Genomic DNA, 23,746 nt, shown 5'->3' with positions numbered 1-23,746 from the left:
CCCCTTTAACTCATCTTGCAGTTTGTGCTACAGGCATTAATAATACCTCAAATCAAGCAGCTCGATGAGGAGACGTCTTCAGAGGTCTAATGACTATCTCATATGAGCTCTTTTGAAATGTGCCAGTAAAAAACACCTATCAACAACACAGAACACCCTAGCAAGCATCCATAACACTTCAGAAAATGTAAAAATGTAGCTTCAAAGTTTTTAATCAAAATGTTGTCGCATTTCTTGTACATCACAATAACTTTAATCACTAAAACAGCAACTAAATATCTACAGCTGCCTTTAAATAAATGTCTGGGCACACACAGCTCTTTATGGTGTGAACCAAACAGATGCATCCTCTGTCTAGGATGGGGAGAAAAAAAACAGCTGTTAGCAATTAATCCCCACAGGAAATAAGTGAATCATATGGACAGATGACCTTTGACCCATCTAACACACAAACACATATCCACTCAGGCATAACTTGACGATTGGTCCTTTCTGGACCTGACGTCTACTTAGTCGCTGTCCTCACTGACAGGCCCAGAAGGGATCTGCATCTACAAAACCCCACAAAGAAAGCTGTGTTTTATTATATTGGACCATATTTAAATTTATTCCACAGATTCTCTCAAAATCAGCACAGTAGATGCACAAAAACCGTCTGCAGATTCCATCTGGGCCTGCTCATTGGGGAATCTAGGTCTAAATACAAAGCGGAAATATTTTCACTTGGGTCAGTGTCAAATAAGAAAAATGAAAGCATACAAAACAAACAAACTTATAACATATTTTATCCTCTAGAATGTTTTTATATATATATATTTTTTTTACTTAAAAGTATAAAATAAATACATAAAATAAAATAAATATGTATTTTAAGTAAGTAAGAAAGAAAGTAAGTTTGTTTAAGTAAACAAATAACTGATTTTACACTCTGTGGAATGTTTAACAAATTTCTGAAACTTAATACTAAAATAAATTTATACAATAAATAACAATAATATATATTTACAGTTTTAGGTTTTCAATGTGATTTAATTTTTGTTGTTGTCATACTGATCAAATTTAATAATCTCTATTATTTAGTAATTCATTGTGACTAATAGGAAACATGTTGTAATCGTTGCAAGAAATGGATCCAAACTGATCTTTCTCTCCTAATCATTTGGAACATTTAGTGTCTGCTAAACTGCTGTAACGATTAAACACAGCGAGTCTCTATAGAGAGCACATCAACCGTCTGGCGTTCATAATGAATGTTAGCAATTAGATATGAAGCACAACAGACTCTCAGCTTTGCACTGAGCTCATATGCACAATCTCCCAGGCCAAACCTAAAACCCCACAGAGGAAAGAGGTCTCACCAGTTTCCTGTTCTGTTGAAAAGCTATTAGGATTCAAATCGCAGTGTCAGCGGGAACAGAGCATTTAGATTCACAAACTGGGGGAATATGGGTTATGAAGGAGGATCCCTCAGGCCACGTGAAAACGCCCCGCCCCGGTGTTGATTCCGAGACGACGGAGGACCCAGCGTGAGCGCCTGATCTCACACTACAGCATCTGGTCTCGCTCTGCCTCCATTTACACCATCTGCCTTAATAGAAACAGACAACTACAGAAATGAGCACTCTGCCCCTCCATCCTCTCTCACATTCCCCCTCACTCCATCTCTAATCAACATGATGGTCAGCTGAAAAACCCCATCGCGCTCACAAAGACAGGTGCAGCACAGAGCAACTTACAGTCTAGGAAATAGGTGTTTTAGCAACTCAATCTGGTTCAAAATGAGATGCAGTTCTGCTGTGAAATGTGGTTTTGGACATGACAGTGATTTTCAACCTTCAATGACTACAAAGAAACAATTTACTTAATATGTGCCAGCTATTAGACCTTGCAAAACCCAGCAGATAAATATTACTGAGATTTAGCAATGTTGAACCAGAAAGCAGACATGCACTTTTCAGAAAGAGGCTGTTATACAGGACAATAACATGACTTCTTTTTGGGGTCGCAAAACAATGGGTAGACCAATCAGACACTCAATGCATCTGAAAATGTATTGCATTTCATCATGCATATTGCACAAGGGTACTCTAATCAAGGATGTCTGAAAATGTTGTCTGAAAATCTTGTTAGATTGCAATCTTTCTAAGCCATTTTAAGGGAATTGAAGTCCCTCACAGCTCACACAAAAACCAGGAGTGGAAATACAGAGAATAAAGCCAATCTGAACTATCAACACAATATGACAATTAAAGCAAGTGTGAAGCAGGGTTATTACAGTTAACTAAAACTACTAAAAAAAAATTGCTACCTGAAATAAAATAAACATTAACCGAAATAAAATACTAAAATAGTTACTCCTTCAGTCTAACTTTATGTACTAAAATAGAAATAGAAACTGAAATAAAAAGAAATCAAACAAAAAAAAAACTAATAAAAATGACAAAAATACAACAAAATTTGAAAGCAGAAAAATATACAATTTAAAATTAATCCAAAATATTAATAAAAAAGTACAATAGCACCTCAATGATACTAAAATAACATCCATGTTCTGCTAAGACTCACTTTAAAGAATTCATAGTTGGGCTTTCAGAGACATAACAATCACAGTAATTCCAATAGTACTCACTTGATTTCCTTTTAAATTATTTTATATGTTCATCTGACCTAAACAAAACTAAGATGACATCTTATTGAAGCTCGCAGCTTGCTGTTGTCCAATATATAGCAGCATTTGTGTTTGGACTTCATTTGAAAATAAAGAACAATAAAATAATTCAACTAATCCAAGTATACTAACTAGAGTGTGTATTTAAAATGTACGCCAAAAACATAATGAAAACTCTCTCGTTGAGGACTTCTGAAACATTTTATCGACTTACTATATTTTTGAACTACGACCTGGAGTCCCAAACAGAAAATAAGAGTGACAGAGCAGTACATGAAGCCAGTCTTGACTGTTTGAATCATGAACCGCTGTTTGACAGCAGAAACAGGAGCTCTGACCTGCTGGTAGTTCTCATCTTGCGGTTTAAACGTGTGATCCAACGGCTGAAACCTTAGATTCACGTGAGGAAACTGATGAAGCCAGTAAGTCCACCAAGGAGCGATATAATCAACCCGTGCAGACGACATCCTTCAGCAGTCGAGGAGACGAATAAATCACTTTCCCAGAGAGAGACGGTCGGACAATTTGGGTGTTTCTTTCCCGGTTACTCTCCGCTGTCTTGTCTTCTCAAACAAAAGCCATGGATTTAGACATTAGAAAGACTGAGTACTCAAACAAAAGTGCTGAAAGGGACATAAGAAATCCTCTGAATACTTCCACCAAACCGCAGCCCGTGGGAATTCACGGGAAATGTTTAATTATTGCATTAAATCCTGGTCTCGTGCCGCAGCCATTCGCTCTGAGGAACTCGGGAGCGAGCTTGAACGAGCGCACGAATAGGACTCGGGGTCGCGCCTGAATAGAAGAATGAGGATGGACGGAGGAGCAGTTTCAGTTTGGTTTTTTGTCGTTTTTTTTGTGTGTGTGTAATGGTGGCCCAATTCTGTTGATAACGAGATTCAGCAGAGATTTAAAATAATATACATTAATGCTTTTGGAGATTAGCTTTAAACTATCTATTTGAATAAAATCATCTTACAATGAGATATGCCGAGTTTAGGCATTTATTTGAAAATATCTAAGGCACTGCTGCCATCTATAGTAAATCTATAGCAACTCGAGTAAATGCAGACACTGGTACAAAAGATCAAGACACGCATAAAGAACATTTCACATCAACGGTGCCTTCATGATTCTATGGAAGCCCGCTTCCGCCACTGAATAAAAAAATTAATACAAAGGTAACTGCGACTTTTTATCTCACAATTCTGACTTTTTTCACAGAACTGTGAGATATAAACTCGCAATTGCGAGCTATAAAGTCAGAATTGCGAGATAAAAACTCGCAACTGCGAGTTAAAGTCCAATTTTGAGGGGTTTAAAAGACTATGTTCTCAGAATTGCGAGTTTATATCTCTCAATTGTGACTTTTTAACTCGCAATTGCGAGTTTATATCGCACAATTCTGAGAAAAAAAGTCAGAATTGCGTGATATAAACTCGCAATTGCGAGTTTATATCTCTCAATTATGACTTTTTAAGTCGCAATTGCGAGTTTATATCGCACAATTCTGAGAAAAAGTCAGAATTGCGTGATATAAACTCGCAATTGTGAGATAAAAAGTCGCAATTACCTATTTAATTTTTTATTCAGTGGCGGAAACGGGTTTCCATATGATTCATGAACACGTTGAAATACTGCAATAAAAAGCTGACGCAAACTTTTTTACTAGCAAATCAACAAAAATAGACTCCTCACTATGAAAATTAATGCTCCATTGATTTTCAGTGAGGTTATTCTTCAATCTTCTCTAAGCTTTTTGTATTCTGTTTTCGTTTTATTTATTATACATTTAACATAAGCAAAAAGAGGTCTCTAACACTAGCTTGCTCTATTCTTTTTCTTTTTCTTTATATAATTAAAAAAAAACATTGCTACGTGTACTGAGTTAAGCTGAGACTTGTTATAGCACTTGCATATCATTGCTCTTTTGTTTGCTTCCATCCATTTGTAAGTCACTTTGCATAAAAGTATCTGCTAAATGACTAAATGTAAATGTTATTTTAGATGTGAATTTTTTAAGATCATGTTCTCATGTTGATTTTGTTAGGTTTATAAGAGCTTAAAATGTCAATCCTGTTGTCATGGTTTTGCACAGTAAACTTTTTCTCCTAAATTTGTTGAACTATCAGCATTAAATTCTGAACTACCACCTTGTAGTTTCATGACCTTGAACAGAATGCCAGTAATTGGCAAATGTCAGTATTATTTTTCCATTAAGTTTGAGATTACATAAAGCAATTTCTAAACATTGTTTGAAAAGGTTTAAATTCACAAATTGAAAAAGTCATCCATTTGCATGCAACGACCCACCAATGAAAAACTAACCTGATAAAATGCTAAATTTCAAAGGTAGACATACTAAATACTCCATTAGAGGCATAAGATGTATTCGTTTTATTACATCTACGTTTCATAAATGTGTTTAGACTGGCTTTATATATCACGGCCTTGTGAGTTTATATCTCGCAGTTCTGACTTTATTTCTCAGAATTGCGAGTTTATATCTCTCAATTATGACTCGCAATTGCGAGTTAGTATCACGCAATTGTGAGATAAAAAGTCGCAATTACCTATTTTATTTTTTTATTCAGTGGCGGAAACGGGCTTCCATATGATTCATGAACACGTTGAAATACTGCAATAAAAAGCTGACGCAAACTTTTTTACTAGCAAATCAACAAAAATAGACTCCTCACTATGAAAATTAATGCTCCATTGATTTTCAGTGAGGTTATTCTTCAATCTTCTCTTCTCTAAGCTTTTTGTATTCTGTTTTCGTTTCATTTATTATACATTTAACATAAGCAAAAAGAGGTCTCTAACACTAGCTTGCTCTATTCTTTTTCTTTTTCTTTATATAATTAAAAAAAAACATTGCTACGTGTACTGAGTTAAGCTGAGACTTGTTATAGCACTTGCATATCATTGCTCTTTTGTTTGCTTCCATCCATTTGTAAGTCACTTTGCATAAAAGTATCTGCTAAATGACTAAATGTAAATGTTATTTTAGATGTGAATTTTTTAAGATCATGTTCTCATGTTGATTTTGTTAGGTTTATAAGAGCTTAAAATGTCAATCCTGTTGTCATGGTTTTGCACAGTAAACTTTTTCTCCTAAATTTGTTGAACTATCAGCATTAAATTCTGAACTACCACCTTGTAGTTTCATGACCTTGAACAGAATGCCAGTAATTGGCAAATGTCAGTATTATTTTTCCATTAAGTTTGAGATTACATAAAGCAATTTCTAAACATTGTTTGAAAAGGTTTAAATTCACAAATTGAAAAAGTCATCCATTTGCATGCAACGACCCACCAATGAAAAACTAACCTGATAAAATGCTAAATTTCAAAGGTAGACATACTAAATACTCCATTAGAGGCATAAGATGTATTCGTTTTATTACATCTACGTTTCATAAATGTGTTTAGACTGGCTTTATATATCACGGCCTTTCTAAACAAGTTAAACTACAGTAATTCTGCAGGAAGTGTAAGTTTACGAGGGTATTGTTTGATATGGTGCAAACCAAATGCTTTGACGCACTTCATTAAAGGTCTTAAATTAACAAACATTTTAGCCAAAGCCAACTTTGAGGTAAAGGAAAATTCCCTAAAAGGAACAAAGTACACAACCATTCAAAAAGTTAGGGTCAGTGCGATTTTATAATGTTTTTGGAAGAAGTCTTATTCTCACCGAGGCTGAGCTTGTAACACTCCAAAGAGAAAGGAAAAAATGAAATCGCATCATATGACCCCTTTAAGTTCAAAACAGAAAAGATGTAGTAAATGTAACATTTGAAATAGTCTTTTGTAACAATGTTCCTTGCGGAATAAATAAATACAATTTCATTAAAAAGAACTGACCCCAAACTTCTGACAGGTAGTTTACCTAACCCTAAATAAGCAGAGATGGACTAGATATTTCACTATAAAAGATTATCAAGCAGTTCCTAAACAGCGAAAAGCATAAAAACAAACAAAACACAATTCTTAAATTTTCCCAATTTTATTACATTTTGTACAAGACAGACATCTACTTCAGCTCCTTCACAGCCAGACCTGAAACAAGAGAGAGATGGGTCATATTTACAGTAACCCTTGAAGGGACAGAGTCCAGGTCTGACACAGTTGTAAGTGTTAGTGAACCGGTGGAACTGAAGTCTCTGGGTGATGCGAAACCCAGCACTTGGTCCATCATTATTCTAGCAAGCGTGTAAATGCACAGTGGGCACAAAACAAGCCCAAAGTGTTTGGACATCTTGCACACTTCTCAAAAATCACAGCATTTCCATAATTTTCCTGTCAGTTGTAAGCACTTTATAAGAACCTCAAAAAAGCTTTTTTTTCCCCTCCCATCAATAAAATATGTAAGCTCTAAAATTAAAGGTTTAATTTCACAGGCCTGGAAATATTAACATTTCCTATTGTTTGTAAGTTTACTCTTTTACAGTCACATTACAGGATCCGCTACGTGTTCGTTTTTAATCAAACCAAAACAACATTTCTACAGCAAAACATTTAGCACAAATCCTTGAGGTTGATAATTTCTGCAAAAGCATTATCCTGCAACCAGTTTATGGATTTGATTCTCTCTTGCTAATTATAATAACACTATTATGTGTTCGGTCACAATCTCGGCCGGTTCATGTGGTGTTTTTGAGGACTCACCTGGCGGCAGGGACTGCTTGAGCTTCTCAGCCTTCTCTTTGTCTGTGATGACCAATGTGTACAGGTATCTGCTGCAGCGGACCTTGAACTTCACATTGTCCTTGTTCTTCTTGATCTTGACAGCTGTTGGAACACAACGCATGAATTTAGAGAACGTCCATCAAAACTAGCAAACATATTTCCAGTAGCCAATGCAGATGCTAAATATGCTTAGAATTCTGAATTGTTGAAAAATTATAGTGATACCATTAACGCATTCAGCGTGTCACAAATCACAGAATGTAGTCCTTACTCTACATTCTGTTCTGTCAGACCATAAAGTACAAATTCTATTCAAACTAAGACTCGTCAATCCTGGTCCTGTAAAAACCCCAATACTACACATTTTGGATGTCTTATTCAACACATGACCCATGGTGCGTTCAAGTCATGACTCATGTTGGATCGATCTTATTTACGAGTTGAACGCACATGAACGAGTGGGAAACTCGAAATTTTCTTTAAGCCCTGAGTTTCCGAGATGAGGGCGTATCAAGAAAACGTAGGATGCAATGGATGCAGCCAAAGAATATAGATATGCAGCATCTGTATTGACGGTAATTTTGTTGACATGATAAAATTTTTTTTTTTGGTATGTACAAAAAAACTACGCAAGTTACATATACAAAATATTATATTATTGTATAATTACCATAGAATATATAATGATTCCCTTTACATCACCTTCATAAATTGAATAAAAACAGAAAAAAGCAAAAAACACAATGGACCTTTTTCACATTTCCGGGTTTCTCAGCAGCGGAAGTCATCATAGTTGGGTTAACTTGAAGAGCAGTGAATGGGAGAGTACCACAAATATTTTTTTGCATTCCCATTTGCTCAAATAGCAAAAGAAAAACTCCACGATAGTGTTTTCAAGACTTTCAATAAAAGGAAAAAAATTGAGACTGATAACGGCTGTCAGAAGAGCGAACCATGTCAAATTTACCGTCCCTCCCATAGACGCTGCATTAGAAACACCCTCGCATTAGCGTTAACTTTTTTTGTAATTTGATGCCAAGGTGATATAATACAAAGAATAGTGTTATAAATGTACATTTAAAAAAAAATACAAATATGAAAAACTTGGATTTACAATGCTGATGACCGTTAAACGCGTCATCACAGTCTTGTGAAAAGGGTCCATGATGCACACTTTTTATTCATCATTTTGTAGATGTAGAGTTTAAAATTATCATTGAATTTTATACAGAAAAGAGAAACCTCCATCTTGTTCCGACCAAAGTGACTTGAACGCACCTGACGTCGTAATTATGGTGCGTTCAAGTCATGTCGGATAGATCGTATTTACGAGTTGAAAGCACATGAACGCCACCACAAAGTCGTTATTACGAGTGGGAAACTCGAAATTTTCTTTAAGCCCAGAGTTTCCGAGTTGGGGGCATGTCAATGAGAAACATGGTGGAATCGATGGATCGTCTGTAGTTGACAGTAAATTTTTCTGCATGTCTGACAGAGGGAGAGCCAAAGTAAAACATAAAATCACAATACTTATAGGTATTAAGCAGTGACATTGTTGTAAGCTTTTTGAATGTGGCAGGATTGTAATATAACAATTAATAACAAGTTTTTATGCGATACAGATTAAAGTGGCTTCATAAATTACTTTTTAAAAATATTTAAAACGCAAATCACACCTGATGCGAATTCTTTGCTCTTCATTTTCTATACGCAGAGTTAACAGACCCTGTTGATAATAAATAATATTGATGACAATAAATCATCAAAAAAAAAAAAACCGCTGCTTGTTTTTGAAGCAGCGGTTGCTTATTTGTCTTGCGAGAGCTGGCAACAGTGATTATAAGCATCCAGACACTGTCTTTCCATCATTTCCATTATGTTTGATGTGCTTGCAGATCACAAGCATTTCCTAATTTCACTTCAGAATTTGTTGTTATATTTTTTATAATGTCATCACTTGTAAAGTATATATATATATACTTATATACTTTCCTTTACCAAATTTACCTGTATTTACTTTTTCATATTTGGCGACTTTTTGTGAAAAAATTGAGACTTTTGAGGGTGGTTCTAGCGATTTTCTGAGGGAGGGGTTTGGCAACACTGACTTGAACGCACCTGCCGTCGTAATTACCTCTTGTCAACTGGTAAGTACGAACGTCCCAGGAGGACTTGAATGCATCAATAGATCTGCTCATTTCTAGAGTCTCTTAACCGGAAGTGTGTGTCCAATATGAAAGACATCCAAAATGTGCAGTCCTCCAGGATTGAGATGCACCGTTTTTAGTAATGTGAATAGTTTAAAGACACACCATGCAAACCATGTCACAATAAAAAGCAACATACAGCACTACAGGAGAAACCTAAAAAGGAAAAACCTCAGGAAAAGATCATAAATGAACCATGACTGGTTTATTATAAATCAAACTTACACTTCGCATCCTTCCTCCTTGCTGTAAGCAGGAAATCTTTGATTTCTTCAATTTTGCGTGGCTGTAAACATGAACACCACATATTAGACATACTACATTTAAACGTTAGAACTTAGCCCATTCAATATCTTAAAATAACAACTGTTTCTCAACCGCTTCTTTATGATTATCGGACAAGCCTTTAACATTCTAAATTTAGACCGATTCACTGCTGTATTACTCATAGAAAATCTCTAACATTTCCAGGTTATTCATCAGCGTGACAATCCTCTATTTCACCGCCATTAACAACCTTCTGCTATCCCGTGATTTTACTTAAAATTGAGTTCAGCTTAGCATTTTAGAACAAATGTCACTAAAACTGATGTACACTAAATTCCTCAATTTAATCAAAAACACGAACGCAATATATATATAAAAACGTTCTCACCATTCTGTTTCAGGAGCGACTCGACCCTGCAATGCAGAAAAACACTTTATTACAATGCTATTCTACACAGCTTCTGGAAAATATTTCGATTAATGAAACATGTCTACTTCTTCTTTCACACCATATATGTATGAAATGTGAATATTGATGGATTGATGCAGATTTACATGGATTCATTTGACAGAGCTAAAGTGCTAACACTTACACGTCCTGCGAGCGAGGGGGGGGAAAGGGGCGGGACTTCCGCGTGAAAGCGTTATATAAACCGGCTACGGTGGCTCAAAAGGGACTCTCTAGTCTAAAAAGACTAAACTCACAGTGACATCTGCAGGTGCAGCATGAATATATCATGTAATTTATTAATATATTAATCGATAGGCTTTATGGAAGATATGGTAACACTTTACAATAAGGTATCATTTGTTAATATTGGTTCATGTATAAACTAACATGAACTAACAATGAACAATACATTTCTTACAGTAGGCTATTTATTCATCTTTGTTAATGTTAGTTAATGAAAATACAGTTATTCATCGTTTGTTCATGTTAGTTCACAGTGCATTAACTGATTTTAACAAATACAGCTTTTGATTGTAATAATGTATTAGTAAATGTTGAAATTAATATTAACTAAGATCAATAAATGCTGTAGAAGTATTGTTCATGCTTAGTTCATGTTGACTAATACAGTTAATTACTGCTAACTAATGAACCTTATTGTAAAGTGTTACCAAATATATGTACTTTGTAAAATAATTATCACACCAAAAGTGAAGACATTATTTCTACATTTCATTATCTTCATAACATTTGACAAATAAAAAAACCTTACAAAAAGACACAAAAAATTATTAAAATGGTAGAAAACTTTAAAAGAAATGATGACTTACCCTTATACTTATATGTAAATTGTAATCTTAAATCATTATATTCATCATTATATCAATAAAATTATTATATCCTGTCTATTAGAATCATATAATGAAAGACACTGATTGCACAAACGATCAATCAATCAATCAATCAATCAGTCAGTCAGTCAGTCAGTCAGTCAGTCAATGAATCAATCAATCAATTGAACCAATCAGAGAGGCTGAATCATCATAACTCACTTACCTGTAAGTTTCATTAGGCTACTGTAATATAGCATTATGCTGTCTTACTGTGCCACCAAGAAAAGCACACACACACACACACACACACACACACAGAGCTATATATAACCTTGACCATTCCTGTGAAAAAAATCAAATTATAAGAGTAATTCATTCATGAAACAGACATTGATTTGTTTAATCTAATTCCAGACACTAGCCATAGGCTTGCATACATGATGTTTATGGCAGATTCTGTGAGATAGTTGGGTTTTTTAGTTCAAACGAGATATGCACATCTGTTGTGCATGCACATGCAAATCAATAATTCATACATCTGGCTCTTATTAAGTGTATTTCATCTCATCTGCTGGATTCTTGAGTGACATCTGCAGCTTCTCTGCACTTATTAATAAAGGTAGACACCACCGCTGCCCTCCTCACTCTAATTACTGTCCCATTGGCTCATATTCGTTTCGGCCCACGTTGAAAGCATAGGGCAGATCCCACAACTCGCTTCCCTCCACTGAGCAGAATGCTGATTAGCTTCATTTGGCTCTGTGTATTTGCTGCTTCCATTGAGGGAATTTATTAAAGCCTGTCCGACCTCAGTCAGATGGTAACGAAGGTGGGTTTGGTGCAGGCTGTACATTAAAATTTAAAATCTAAAAAAAGCATATTTCAGACGGCGTATCTATCCATCTCTCCTAGATTACAGTTCACGTAGACTTTTATCATACTATATTTTATTAGTCCACATCAGGTTTCCACATATTTTTTTTGCAGTCGCTGCAATGGCACTAGATGGCAGATTATGCTCATGAAACAAAGCGAGCTGCATGGAACCAAAGTCCTTGATGGAACATGAGAGATAAAGAGGAGAGAGGGCAGTATCTGACCAGTTACTGAGCCTATATTTTCCATATGCAATTGACTTCATTCCTCAACTCAAAAGACATGAAACTGTAAAATATGTTAGTATGAAAGGAGACCTATAATATAATACCTAGAGAAAGCTATTTGTTAGAATTTCCATTTTTTCAATTGCAGTTGCTTGGTTTAATGATCTAACCTTAACCCTTTGGATCAGACTTATTAATTAATTAATTTAAATTTAATTTAAATAAAACTAAAAACTTAATAATATTATAGACATTTAAAAAATACTTGAAATAAAATGAACATTAACTGAAATAAAATAAAATATTAAAAAATAAACTTTTATTTATTTACATTTTATTTCAGCTAGTTTTCAGGGCAACATTTCTCATTTTTGTTTCGTTTAAACTTAAATACTAAAATAACTAAAACTAAATAAATAAAACTAAAAACTAAAACTAGTGCTGTCAAACGATTAATCACATCCAACATAAAAGTTTTTGTTTACATAATATATGTGTGTGTACTGTGTATATTTATTATTTATATATAAATACACACACATACAGTATATATTTTGGAAATATATACATGCATGTGTCTGTATTTATATATACATAATAAATATACACAGCACACACATATATATTATGTAAACAAAAACTTTTATTTTGGATGTGATTAATCGTGATTAATCGTTTGCCAGCACTAACTAAAACTTAATGAAAACTAATAAAAACTAGACACATTTTAAAAAACACTTTAAATGAAATAAACATTAACTGAAATAGTTGCCATGGCAACATATTTCTTATTTTTGTTTAGTTTAAATTGAAGTACTAAAATAACTCAAACTAAACAAATACAACTAAAACCTAAAACTTAATAAATAAAAAAAACGATATAGACGTATTAAAAAAATCCTTCAAATAAAATCTATAATGATAATACAAATAATAATCTATTTCCAAAAATGAATTCATTGCATTTAAAAAAAATAAAAAATACAAAATCTCCTTAGGCAATTTTTACAATTGACTACATCAGCACAGGACTTTCCTTACATACGAGCCATTAGAACAGATGCGTGCCAAGTCTTCAGGATCCATTTTGACTAACGTACATCGTCGGTAATGACACGCAGTCCATCACTCAGCCATTCAGGTGAGACAAACACAAGCTTCACTGTGCGTATAGTCAGAAGTAATGTGCGGTGCTGGCCCGGCATCAATCATGCTTTGGATTCTGCTGGAACCATAAATGGGAATAAGAAGCAGGGTTCATCCAACCATCATTAGTTTTGCTCAACTTAATTTCATCCTTAATTCCAAACCTGTAGCCCTGTAGGGCTACACTGGGATGGTAATGTATATATCTGGAACTGGAATAAGACAAGAGCCCCCAAGTGGAAATAGCACTGGTGAAATAACGTGAAATGGAATTTTCAATTAGGTTTGCAAAGGATCTGCTGAGGATTTTACACTTGAATATGGAATTGAACCAAATGTAAGCTTTCTCGTGAGCGCCAAGGCCCACACAGACATTTTCTTCCCACAAGAACATATTTAAACAGTCACACAGCTGGGGTGAATTCATACCTTACTTTTGACAAGGGATTTTTCCTCATCTTTATATGCATATGTGTGTTGATCGGCTAGTATTGATTCTTACATCCTGGATTATAAGATGTTATCTGAAAGCAATCATACTGACTTCACATGGGTGAAGGACATAATTTTAGCAGTGCTAAAATTATAAACGGCCATTTCACCATGTGATAAGAACATTGCAGGCCAACCACTGCTGGATCCAATTTATTTACCTGTATATGCATTGGGTTGAGTGAGTGAGTGAGTGAGTGAGTAAATTAATTAATTAATTAATTAATAAAAATGAGAAAGAAATTAATACTTTTATTCAGCAAGGATGCATTAAATTGATGAAAAGTGATAGTAAAGATATACATTGTTACAAAAAAATCTATTTCAAATAAATCCAGTTCCTTTGACCTTTCTATTCATCAAATAATCCTGATTTTTTTTCCACAAAAATGTCAAGCAGCATGATTTCTGAAGGATCACGTGACACCGAAGACTTGAGTAATGGCTGCTTTGCCATAATGAGAATAAATTACATTTTAAAAGATATTGAATGTTCTTTTAATTTGTAATATTTCACAATTTTCATGGTTTTACTATATTTTTGTTCAAATAAATGCAGCCTTGGTGAGCATAAGATACTTCTTTTAAAAACATTTTTAAAAAATCATACCAACCCCAAACTTCAGAATGACAGTTTGCATTTAATTTTGTATTATTCAAATTTGGTATTAACTTCAGAAAGTTAGCCTCGTTACCAAAAGTTGCAACTAAACCATTGTGAAGGCAAAAAGCATCTTTCTCCATTGACAGCCTTTCATTTTCTATCAAGTATTTTTTTTTTTGTAAGACACATTTTCCATAATATTTTCAGTGACTATTTTTATAAGTCTTTTATAAGTTTTTTTCCCCCTGATGCTTTTGACTTCACATCAGCATATTCACAGGTGGAGTTTGCATTCTTGTGGAGAAACATACCTAAATAATATAGGGCTGGGTTTTGACACAAATTTCACGATTCGATTAATAAATTACATTTTAAAAGATATTGAATGTTCTTTTAATTTGTAATATTTCACAATTTTCATGGTTTTACTATATTTTTGTTCAAATAAATGCAGCCTTGGTGAGCATAAGATACTTCTTTTAAAAACATTTTTAAAAAATCATACCAACCCCAAACTTCAGAATGACAGTTTGCATTTAATTTTGTATTATTCAAATTTGGTATTAACTTCAGAAAGTTAGCCTCGTTACCAAAAGTTGCAACTAAACCATTGTGAAGGCAAAAAGCATCTTTCTCCATTGACAGCCTTTCGTTTTCTATCAAGTATTTTTTTTTTGTAAGACACATTTTCCATAATATTTTCAGTGACTATTTTTATAAGCCTTCTATAAGTTTTTTTCCCCCTGATGCTTTTGACTTCACATCAGCATATTCACAGGTGGAGTTTGCATTCTTGTGGAGAAACATACCTAAATGGTGGCTGTCATAAAAACTTGATGGATTTATTCAAACATAAATTAAACCTTGAAGAACAGTAACATTTGTTATATGGTGCATATATTTAGTAAAATGCCTCTCTCTACAGTTCATTTTTATATCTGACTAATGAGTTTATGGTCACTGAATATGTTTTTCTGAGGTAGCCTGTTACGTTACATTTTGGGATTTAAGAATCGATATCGTTCCGTAAAAATGAGAATCGATTAATATCGAGATATCGATATTTGTTACCCAGCCCTAAAATAATATGTTATGGTCTGGTTTTACAGTATCAATGTTAATCATGAAGACTTGAAAGATATGAAGTTAAAGCATATTGCACCAGCTAATTTAAGAAGAAAAAAACACATCTTGAAAAAGCCATTTTTATCCAGTTTTAGTTCCTTTCACCTACATCACTTCTTTATAAATTAGTATTTTCTGAAAATCAGCATCCTTTTCTCAAAGTGACTAGCTGTCTGCCCTTTGCCAGTCCGATGCTGCCGATCTATGCTGGAACCTGCCGGCTTTTCCTGCCATCCGTGTGCTGTCAGCCTTTGAGAACCAGGCTTTCTACCCACTTTGTCAGTCCTGGTCGACAGCAGGACTATTTCAGCTGTCTGTAACCGTTCTTGGCTGGAATGCAGCGTTCTGTTGCCTGCACCACTTAATGTAAAAAGGACTGCCTGAGTTGCTGAATAGTATGCTCTAGAATATATACTGTATTAGTACACCTGACACACTGGACTGACATATGCTGCTGAGACATTTGATTATAGACTTTGGCACATTTACCATCTTTATCATCCATTTGGCTGAATCAGAGCTTCAAAAGATGAAAAGTGTTGGGGTTATTGTTCTCCGATGAGAAACTGCAGCTCTAATGGAATCAGGCACCTGAATTTTCTCCGACTGCCTCTCTGAATCACTGTCTCCCATCTAAGTGTTTTTCTTATTACCTGAACCAAGGAGCTGAGCCAGCAGGTTTCCATTTAGCTAATCAGACTCTTATATTTACATATCCTTATCTGCCATCATTCACATTAAAGCATATAGTGGATCATTACTCCATAACATGCACAATGTAATGCTCTGTATCAGGGCTCAGAATTGCATTCTTTCGAAGACAAGGATATTCAAATGAAAAATTCATAATTATCACATTTTAACACTTTAACAGAGCCTAATATATTAATTAATATATTTATAATTAAAAAAATGCAGGAAAAAATGCAGTTCAGTCATTTTGTTTTCTTATGTGACCTAAAATGTTAATATTATATAAATGTTTTTATTATAAAAATATGTATCATTAAAATTACGGTCAAGTGTGCCAGTTCAGTTATTTTTATTATGTGCACTAAAATGTTAAAATATTATATTAATGCTTTTTAAAAATATATATTTTACATTAAAATTACTGTCAAGTGTGCCAGATCGGTCAGTTTTATTCTTATGTTCCTTAAAATGTTAAAATATTACATACGTATTTTTTATTATATAAAATTATATATAAATTATATTTTGCATTAAAATTACCGTCAAGTGTGCCAGTTCAGTCATTTTTATTATTATTTGCCCTAAAATGTTTAAATATTATATTATTGTTTTTATTATAAAATATTTTGCATTAAAATTACTGTCAACTGTGCCAGTTATAGTCATTATTATTATTATTTGCCCTAAAATGTTTAAATATTATATTATTGTTTTTATTATAAAATATTTTGCATTAAAATTACTGTCAACTGTGCCAGTTATAGTCATTATTATTATTATTTGCCCTAAAATGTTTAAATATTATATTATTGTTTTTATTATAAAATATTTTGCATTAAAATTACTGTCAACTGTGCCAGTTATAGTCATTATTATTATTATTCGCCCTAAAATGTTAAAATATGATATTATTGTTTTTATTTAAAAAATATTTTACATTAAAATTACTGTCAACTGTGCCTGTTATAATCTAAAATTTATAGTAAAGTATTTGGAGCCATTTTGCAATTCTTAAATATTTCTGCTGATGATTATTGGTAAATGCAAAACGAACGTGATCGTTGTCTAAATTTGCCTTCTTTACTTTCTGTTTATGGCAATAAAAAGATACATTTTCACTTGAGCTGAGCTGAGCTGTGGCTTAGTAATAAATGCACAACTCTAAGCTAAAACTTTGCGCTCAAGTGTTAGATGCAGATCTGAATGCAGCCCATGTCCCAATTCCATTACACCTCTGTCTGCCTGAATAGTGTCCACCCTACTAATCTCTGCCAATAAAATGTGGCATATCCCCTAAAAGTCAGAATTCACATTTGCTTTTAATGTCTCCTCATACACAAAATAAAACACCATATCTACAATTTATTATTTTTGACTAGAGACTGGAAAGCATATCGTTTAGTTCAGAAGGACAGGACTGCAATAATGAAAACAGCCTTATGATGTGGTGGACGCTGACGTTCTGATATAGTGTTCCATATCACACATGGGGTAATTCTGCATTCTGCTGTTGCCTGCTGTTCCTTTGAGCCAGTCAGAGCTCCGTCTCCACATCATATCCAAACCCAGCTGAACCTTTACCCTGTTTTACTCTACTGCACAACATATTAAATATTTATGATCTTTAAGAATGTTATTTACCAGCTTCAGTCCCACAGTCTCTGACTTCTAGTGCTTGGTGAATTGCACTCCATAAGACAACCTGGAGCAATGACCTTGGGTTTGAAAAGTAGTTTGAATCGGCAACTCTATAAGTATTCCAATGAGAATTCCTTGATTTGAGTTACTTTGAACTGTTTCAAATAGAATAGTGCAATTTCGGTGCCACTCGTGGCATAAAACGGAATTGCAATCTGTTTGGCCTGGTCTCATACAAGGTTAATAAGTTGGCATTGTGATAAGTTAGCAGACTATTTGGCTAGTGGTATGGAAAGCTAGTTGACTTGTGATCTAGAATGATAAGTTTAATTTGAGCATCTACACTACCAAAAGTTTGAGGTTGGTAAGATTTTTGAATGTTTTTGAAAGAAGTCTCTTATGCTCACCAAGACTGCATTTATTTAATCGAAAATTCAAAAAGAACCACCTTTATTTGGAAAGAAAGGTAAACATGTAAATGTCTTTACTGTCACTTTTCAGTTTAATACCTTCTTGCTGAATAAAAGTATTAATTTATTTAAAAAAATAATAACAATAATACACAATAATATAACAACAATAACAATAATAACAACGATAGGGGACTGCCAGTAGGGGAGCATAAATTACACGTTTAACCTTTTAGAATATGGAGAATTTGATTGAAATAGTGTTGTATATAATCAATGGGCATTTGTTCAAAACCTCAGCTCACCTGCACAATCGTCTGAGGGCTGGAGCCCGGGGCGGCATCATTTTTTTTCAAGAATTTTTCAAAGGTTGTCCTGTCAACAGTGATTTGGACGGATTCAAGGAAAGTGAGATGCAAAATTATTTTCTTATTAGCATTAAGTATGTGAACTCTTTTATAAGGAATAAAGGTGTATGCAAAGTTTATAACGCTGTCTAGACTCTGAAATTCTATGACTTTACCAGTATGTTCACTTCATGCATTGAGCTCAACATCAGCTGAAATATTGTCAATAATGAGCCATCTTAATAATGTCAGCTTGGAATATTAGTTTGCAATATTCTCTACACATTACAATGCAATCAATTTCAAGAGGCCCTTAAGTCTGATTCATGACTGATGTCTATTTAACCATTTCTCTCTCTTCAAATTTAATTCAGATTACAATTCATATCCTACAAATGTTGTTACAGTGTAACAGTGTTTCATCACTTTCAGTAAAATAATGCAGATCTTGAACAACTGTTAAAGGAATAGTTCACCCAAAAATAAAAATGTTCTGAAAATGTACTCACCACCAGGCCATCCAAGATGTACATGAGTTTCATCGGAACAGATTTAGAGAAATGTAGCATTACATCACTTGCTCACCAGCAGATCCTCTGCAATGAATGGGTGCCGTCAGAATGAGAGTCCAAACAGCTGATAAAACATCACAATAATCCACACCACTCCAGTACATCAATTAACATCTTGTGAAGCAAAACACTTTGTGTTGAGAAGGAGAGAAATATGCACAGACCAAGCCCTGTTTAAAAGTAAAAACAGTCCAAAACAGTTATAAACAAATATGTTGGTGGATTTTGATGTGAGCTGACAAAGGGGGCATGGACTTTTCACTGGAGGAAGTGTTATTATGGATTATAGATGGTTTAAAGCTAAAAGGCATTAATAAAGGTTTTGCTCCTTACAAACATACAGTACAGTTCACTAGATGTTAATTGATGGACTGGATTCGTGTGGATTACTGTGGATTATTGTGATGTTTTTATCAGCTGTTTGGACTCTCATTCTGACGGCACCCATTCACTGCAGAGGATACATTGGTGAGCAAGTGATGCTTTTCACTGGAGGAAGTGTTATTATGGATTATAGATGGTTTAAAGCTAAAAGGCATTAATAAAGGTTTTGCTCCTTACAAACATACAGTACAGTTCACTAGATGTTAATTGATGGACTGGATTCGTGTGGATTACTGTGGATTATTGTGATGTTTTTACCAGCTGTTTGGACTCTCATTCTGACGGCACCCATTCACTGCAGAGGATACATTGGTGAGCAAGTGATGCTAAATTTCTCCAAATCTGTTCTCATGAAGAAACAAGCTTATCTACATCTTGGATGGCCTTTTGGGTAAAATATTCCTTTAATGTCACTAAATTATTCAGTTTCAGAATTTCATTTAAAAAATGGAAGCACTGCGATCATCTTCAAGATGCTAAGCAAAGCATGAACAGGGTTAATGCTGCTTCGCTATGCAGACATGCAGAGTAAACAAGCCATTTACATTCCACAGTTGTCGCATTTTTAGAATCTAGTAGAGTTTGCGTTGTTAAATATGTATAGTTGCAAGCTGTTAAGGGCATATTTGATCATAACATGATAAAACTGCTGACGAGTCGAAAGACTGCAAATGAGCATTGAAAATGAACCTCAGATCTGCACAAATTTCAGGAGCTCCGCATTAAATGGCTAGTCCTTACGAAAATCACTGAATGTCAAAAAGGAAGTGAGCTAAAGTGATAGTATTCTTCTCTTTATTTCTTTATCCGTGGGCTGTTTAAAGTGCTTGTGCTTCGTGAGTTTTTTATCAACAAAAGAAATTGAGAAGAGAGATCTGTGAAGCGTAGAGCACTGGCAATTATTTTCTCTTATCACCAAGTTTAGAGATCCCTGAGACTAATAACATCTATTTATGGACTCAAGTCAATTTGCATTGTGTTAGATGGCCACAAACAAAAACACACTCCACAAGACTAAATCCATACCCTGCTCTTCATTACTATTGTCTTTAATGAGGTTGCAGTATAATTAGTCAAAAATGGAAAAGATTGGTCTGTGAGTCAAATTGAAGATTGATGGTGGTAGAGGGAGAGCAATACTGTATGTGAGAGATTGAGAGAAAAAGACGAGGCAGACACTTTGCAAGAGCATTAAATCCAAAGGAAACCTTTTTTTTTTCAGCACCATGTGAGAAAGTTTTGTGATGGAATAGTGATTTTTCAAGGTGATTAAAAAGCCATTACTGAAACGACTCTCTCAGGTAATTCGAAAGGTAGTTATTCAAACCCTTTTTGAGAAGCCTAGTATGGAAGAACGTGCATTAAAGAAATGGCAGTTATTAGATGAAGATATTATGCAAGATTGCCCTTCTGAGAATGCACCTAGCAGAAATATTCTGTCTTCCTTAAAACAGGCAAATCCTCCGCAATTGATTATTCTTGTGTTTGAAATTATTTTTATCGCTGTTTCTCTCAGAATACTGAAACATCTCAGGAAAATAATGAAAAATGTAAGTCTTTCTTTTATCAAGAGCAGCATATCAGTTTTGGACTTGAATTGTTATGGTTAATAATGTGTGTGTGGAAATTTGAAACGGGAAGATTCTCTGAAAGAGTTTGTCAATATGCATCTTTCTGACTGTTTTTTTTTAAAGAACATATGTGCAATAATCTAATAGAAAGTGATGATTTATTTGGTAGAAATGAATGAAATGAATTCATATACTCTTGTGTGCAATTGCATATACAGTACAGACTGAGAAAATATTTTCAAAAAGGTAAGGCAAGTGATAAAAGCCTTCTCAGAACATACTATTCAATATTTCTCTTTTCTTTTTTCATTGGTTTCTATAATAAATCTCAAAGACATCTTCAAGCCCGCCTTTAACAAAGCAAATTTGAACCTTGACATTTTCTCAACATTCATTGCTTCAGCAGGTTATGTATTCATTGGTAAAAACACGTCTTTAAAATGAGACAACCTTACAAAGTTAGATCTGAAGTCAGCTCGAATTATATGAATGTCCTTTTGCCTATTCTGTTGGTGGATGGAAAATGTAATTGCAAATGTATGCAAATCTAATAGATTGATTAAATAACACTTACAGAACTTCACTCGCCACTGCCAACGTTGAGATTTTTGTCATTTCTAATTACAGTAAAATGAGATGAAGTTTTTACTGTTAATTTCATATTTCTGCTTTTGATTCCAGGCCTCATTACATACATATGAGCTACATCTCATTCTACATTAGTTTAATTAAAGATTTTTAAATACATCTTTATCGGCTCTATCATTAATACTAGATAATTGAGGATGAAGAAAGTGCACGTCTCCTCATCTGTCCATCACTCCATTAGCAGACTTTAAATGTAAGAGGATACAGAGTTCAGAAATGGAAAATTAATTGAGGTATCTAATTCGATTTCCTTCCTCATTTCTCACTTTGATTTAATTCCCCGAGATCCATGCTTCTGTATCCTACAGGCTTCAAATTACCTCATTCCACTGTACAGTGATTGCAATCAAACCAGCTCACCTGTATGTGTCAGTTGGCAAGGTTTTCCTGACCTATCTGAACGGAATTAAATGGATGAGAAAGTTTAGAGGGAAAGCTGGAAGTTTGCACTGCAGATCTGAGCTTGTGTAAGTTGTTGCAAACTATCAATTTTGTAAGATTTCAGACTAGGGACATTAAAATAATCTAGTCAGAAGTGATTTAGTCAGGGGAGGTTATTTATTTTGTGATACATATCCTATCTGGCAGATAATAAACTTTTCAGGCACATCATTGACAGTGATCTAAAAAACAAGGAGACTGGCGAAGCAATTTTTACACTGTGCTTCATAACTCACAGACTACTACAAATCTAACTGTTATATTTTGGTATTAGAAACATTTATATGTGCCAAAAGTAACAGTACCATTGATATATTTATGTATTAAATCAGTACTGAATTAAATACAAAATGTCAGAATGTTACAAACAAAAATCGTTTCAAACCAAGTCACAGCACATTGAATTACAGTGTTGTTGGTGTAGTAAGTGATTCAAATAACTTGTAAAGACAGTCTCTTGTTAATGTAACCTTCACACAGAGTCACTGAAATCCTTAATGCACTGGAATGTAAATTCAATAAAAAGTCTCATTGCTGTTTTTTCAGCGCTCTTGGAACACCACTTGACTGATCAGATTCGATGATGGGAACGAATTGAAGTGAACAAAACATCTACATATCTTTCAGTTCAGACAAACAATTTCTATTTCTTAACATACCAGTAATAATATAAGGCCCAAAGTATAGTCTATGCACATGAATGCAGAAGTTTCTAGCTACTCAATTTCGTGTATTGTTGCATTCTGAAATTTTTAACGGAATGCAAGCATGCTTTGCACTTTCAGAGCTGATAAAGCGGGTCAGTTTTCTCTTGCATAACAATATTAGTCAGTCAAGTCAGTCTTTTTATAGAAACTTACCCGAATAAAGGCAAGGACATTTGAATGTAACTCTATCGCCCCCTTGAGGTTTGTTTGTTTCTAATGCAATTGTTACCAGAATGATGCAAGACCACATGTTAAAAAGGTAATTCACTGCGGGCAAGATGGGCTTTTAATAAAACTTGGCTGTCTATGCAGTAGAAATGTGGAAAAAATTAAATCGGTGCCACATGTCTAGAGAAAACAGAGAAAAGGGACTGTGGCGTTCCATTTTGGCAAAACTTGAACACCCTAACACACTTTTGATTTTGGCGCTGCCTGTCTGGTGATCACACTGTCCGTGGGCGGGAATAAAAAAACTAAAATGCAGTTCTATTTGTAGTTTTAACAAGAGCTCTGGAGCTGTCACATCCGCTGGATGATGCATAACTGCCGGCAGACTTTTGCTGACAAATAAACAAGGTTATCTGGATGTAGGAGAAAGGTTACACATTGTTCATTTACATATAAAGCTGCAGTCACACTAGACTTTGAGCATACGGAATTTCTTCGGACACTGTAACATTCACGATATGATGTCACACTCTCTGGTGTCTTTTTAAAAACAAATTAAACGCATAACAAACAGTG

General features: G+C 34.3%; 1 protein-coding gene across 5 annotated transcripts in view; it reads right to left on the bottom strand.

Moving 5' to 3' along the window:
• Window positions 1–3,457, bottom strand: part of ttyh2 (tweety family member 2) — a 66,682-nt gene extending 63,225 nt beyond the window's left edge. For all 5 annotated transcript variants that reach the window (XM_016569376.1, XM_016569379.1, XM_016569380.1 and 2 more), the window contains exon 1: window positions 3,007–3,457. In XM_016569376.1, the coding sequence (XP_016424862.1) occupies window positions 3,007–3,135 (129 nt within the window). In that variant the 5' untranslated portion in view covers window positions 3,136–3,457. The remainder of the gene's footprint in view (window positions 1–3,006) is intronic.
• Window positions 3,458–23,746: the final 20,289 nt, after the last annotated feature.

This window comes from Sinocyclocheilus rhinocerous, unplaced genomic scaffold (assembly GCF_001515625.1).
Source record: "Sinocyclocheilus rhinocerous isolate Xijiao unplaced genomic scaffold, SAMN03320098_v1.1 scaffold411, whole genome shotgun sequence".
NCBI classification, from domain to species: Eukaryota; Metazoa; Chordata; class Actinopteri; order Cypriniformes; family Cyprinidae; genus Sinocyclocheilus; species Sinocyclocheilus rhinocerous.
This window is presented reverse-complemented; position numbering and strand designations above follow the sequence as displayed.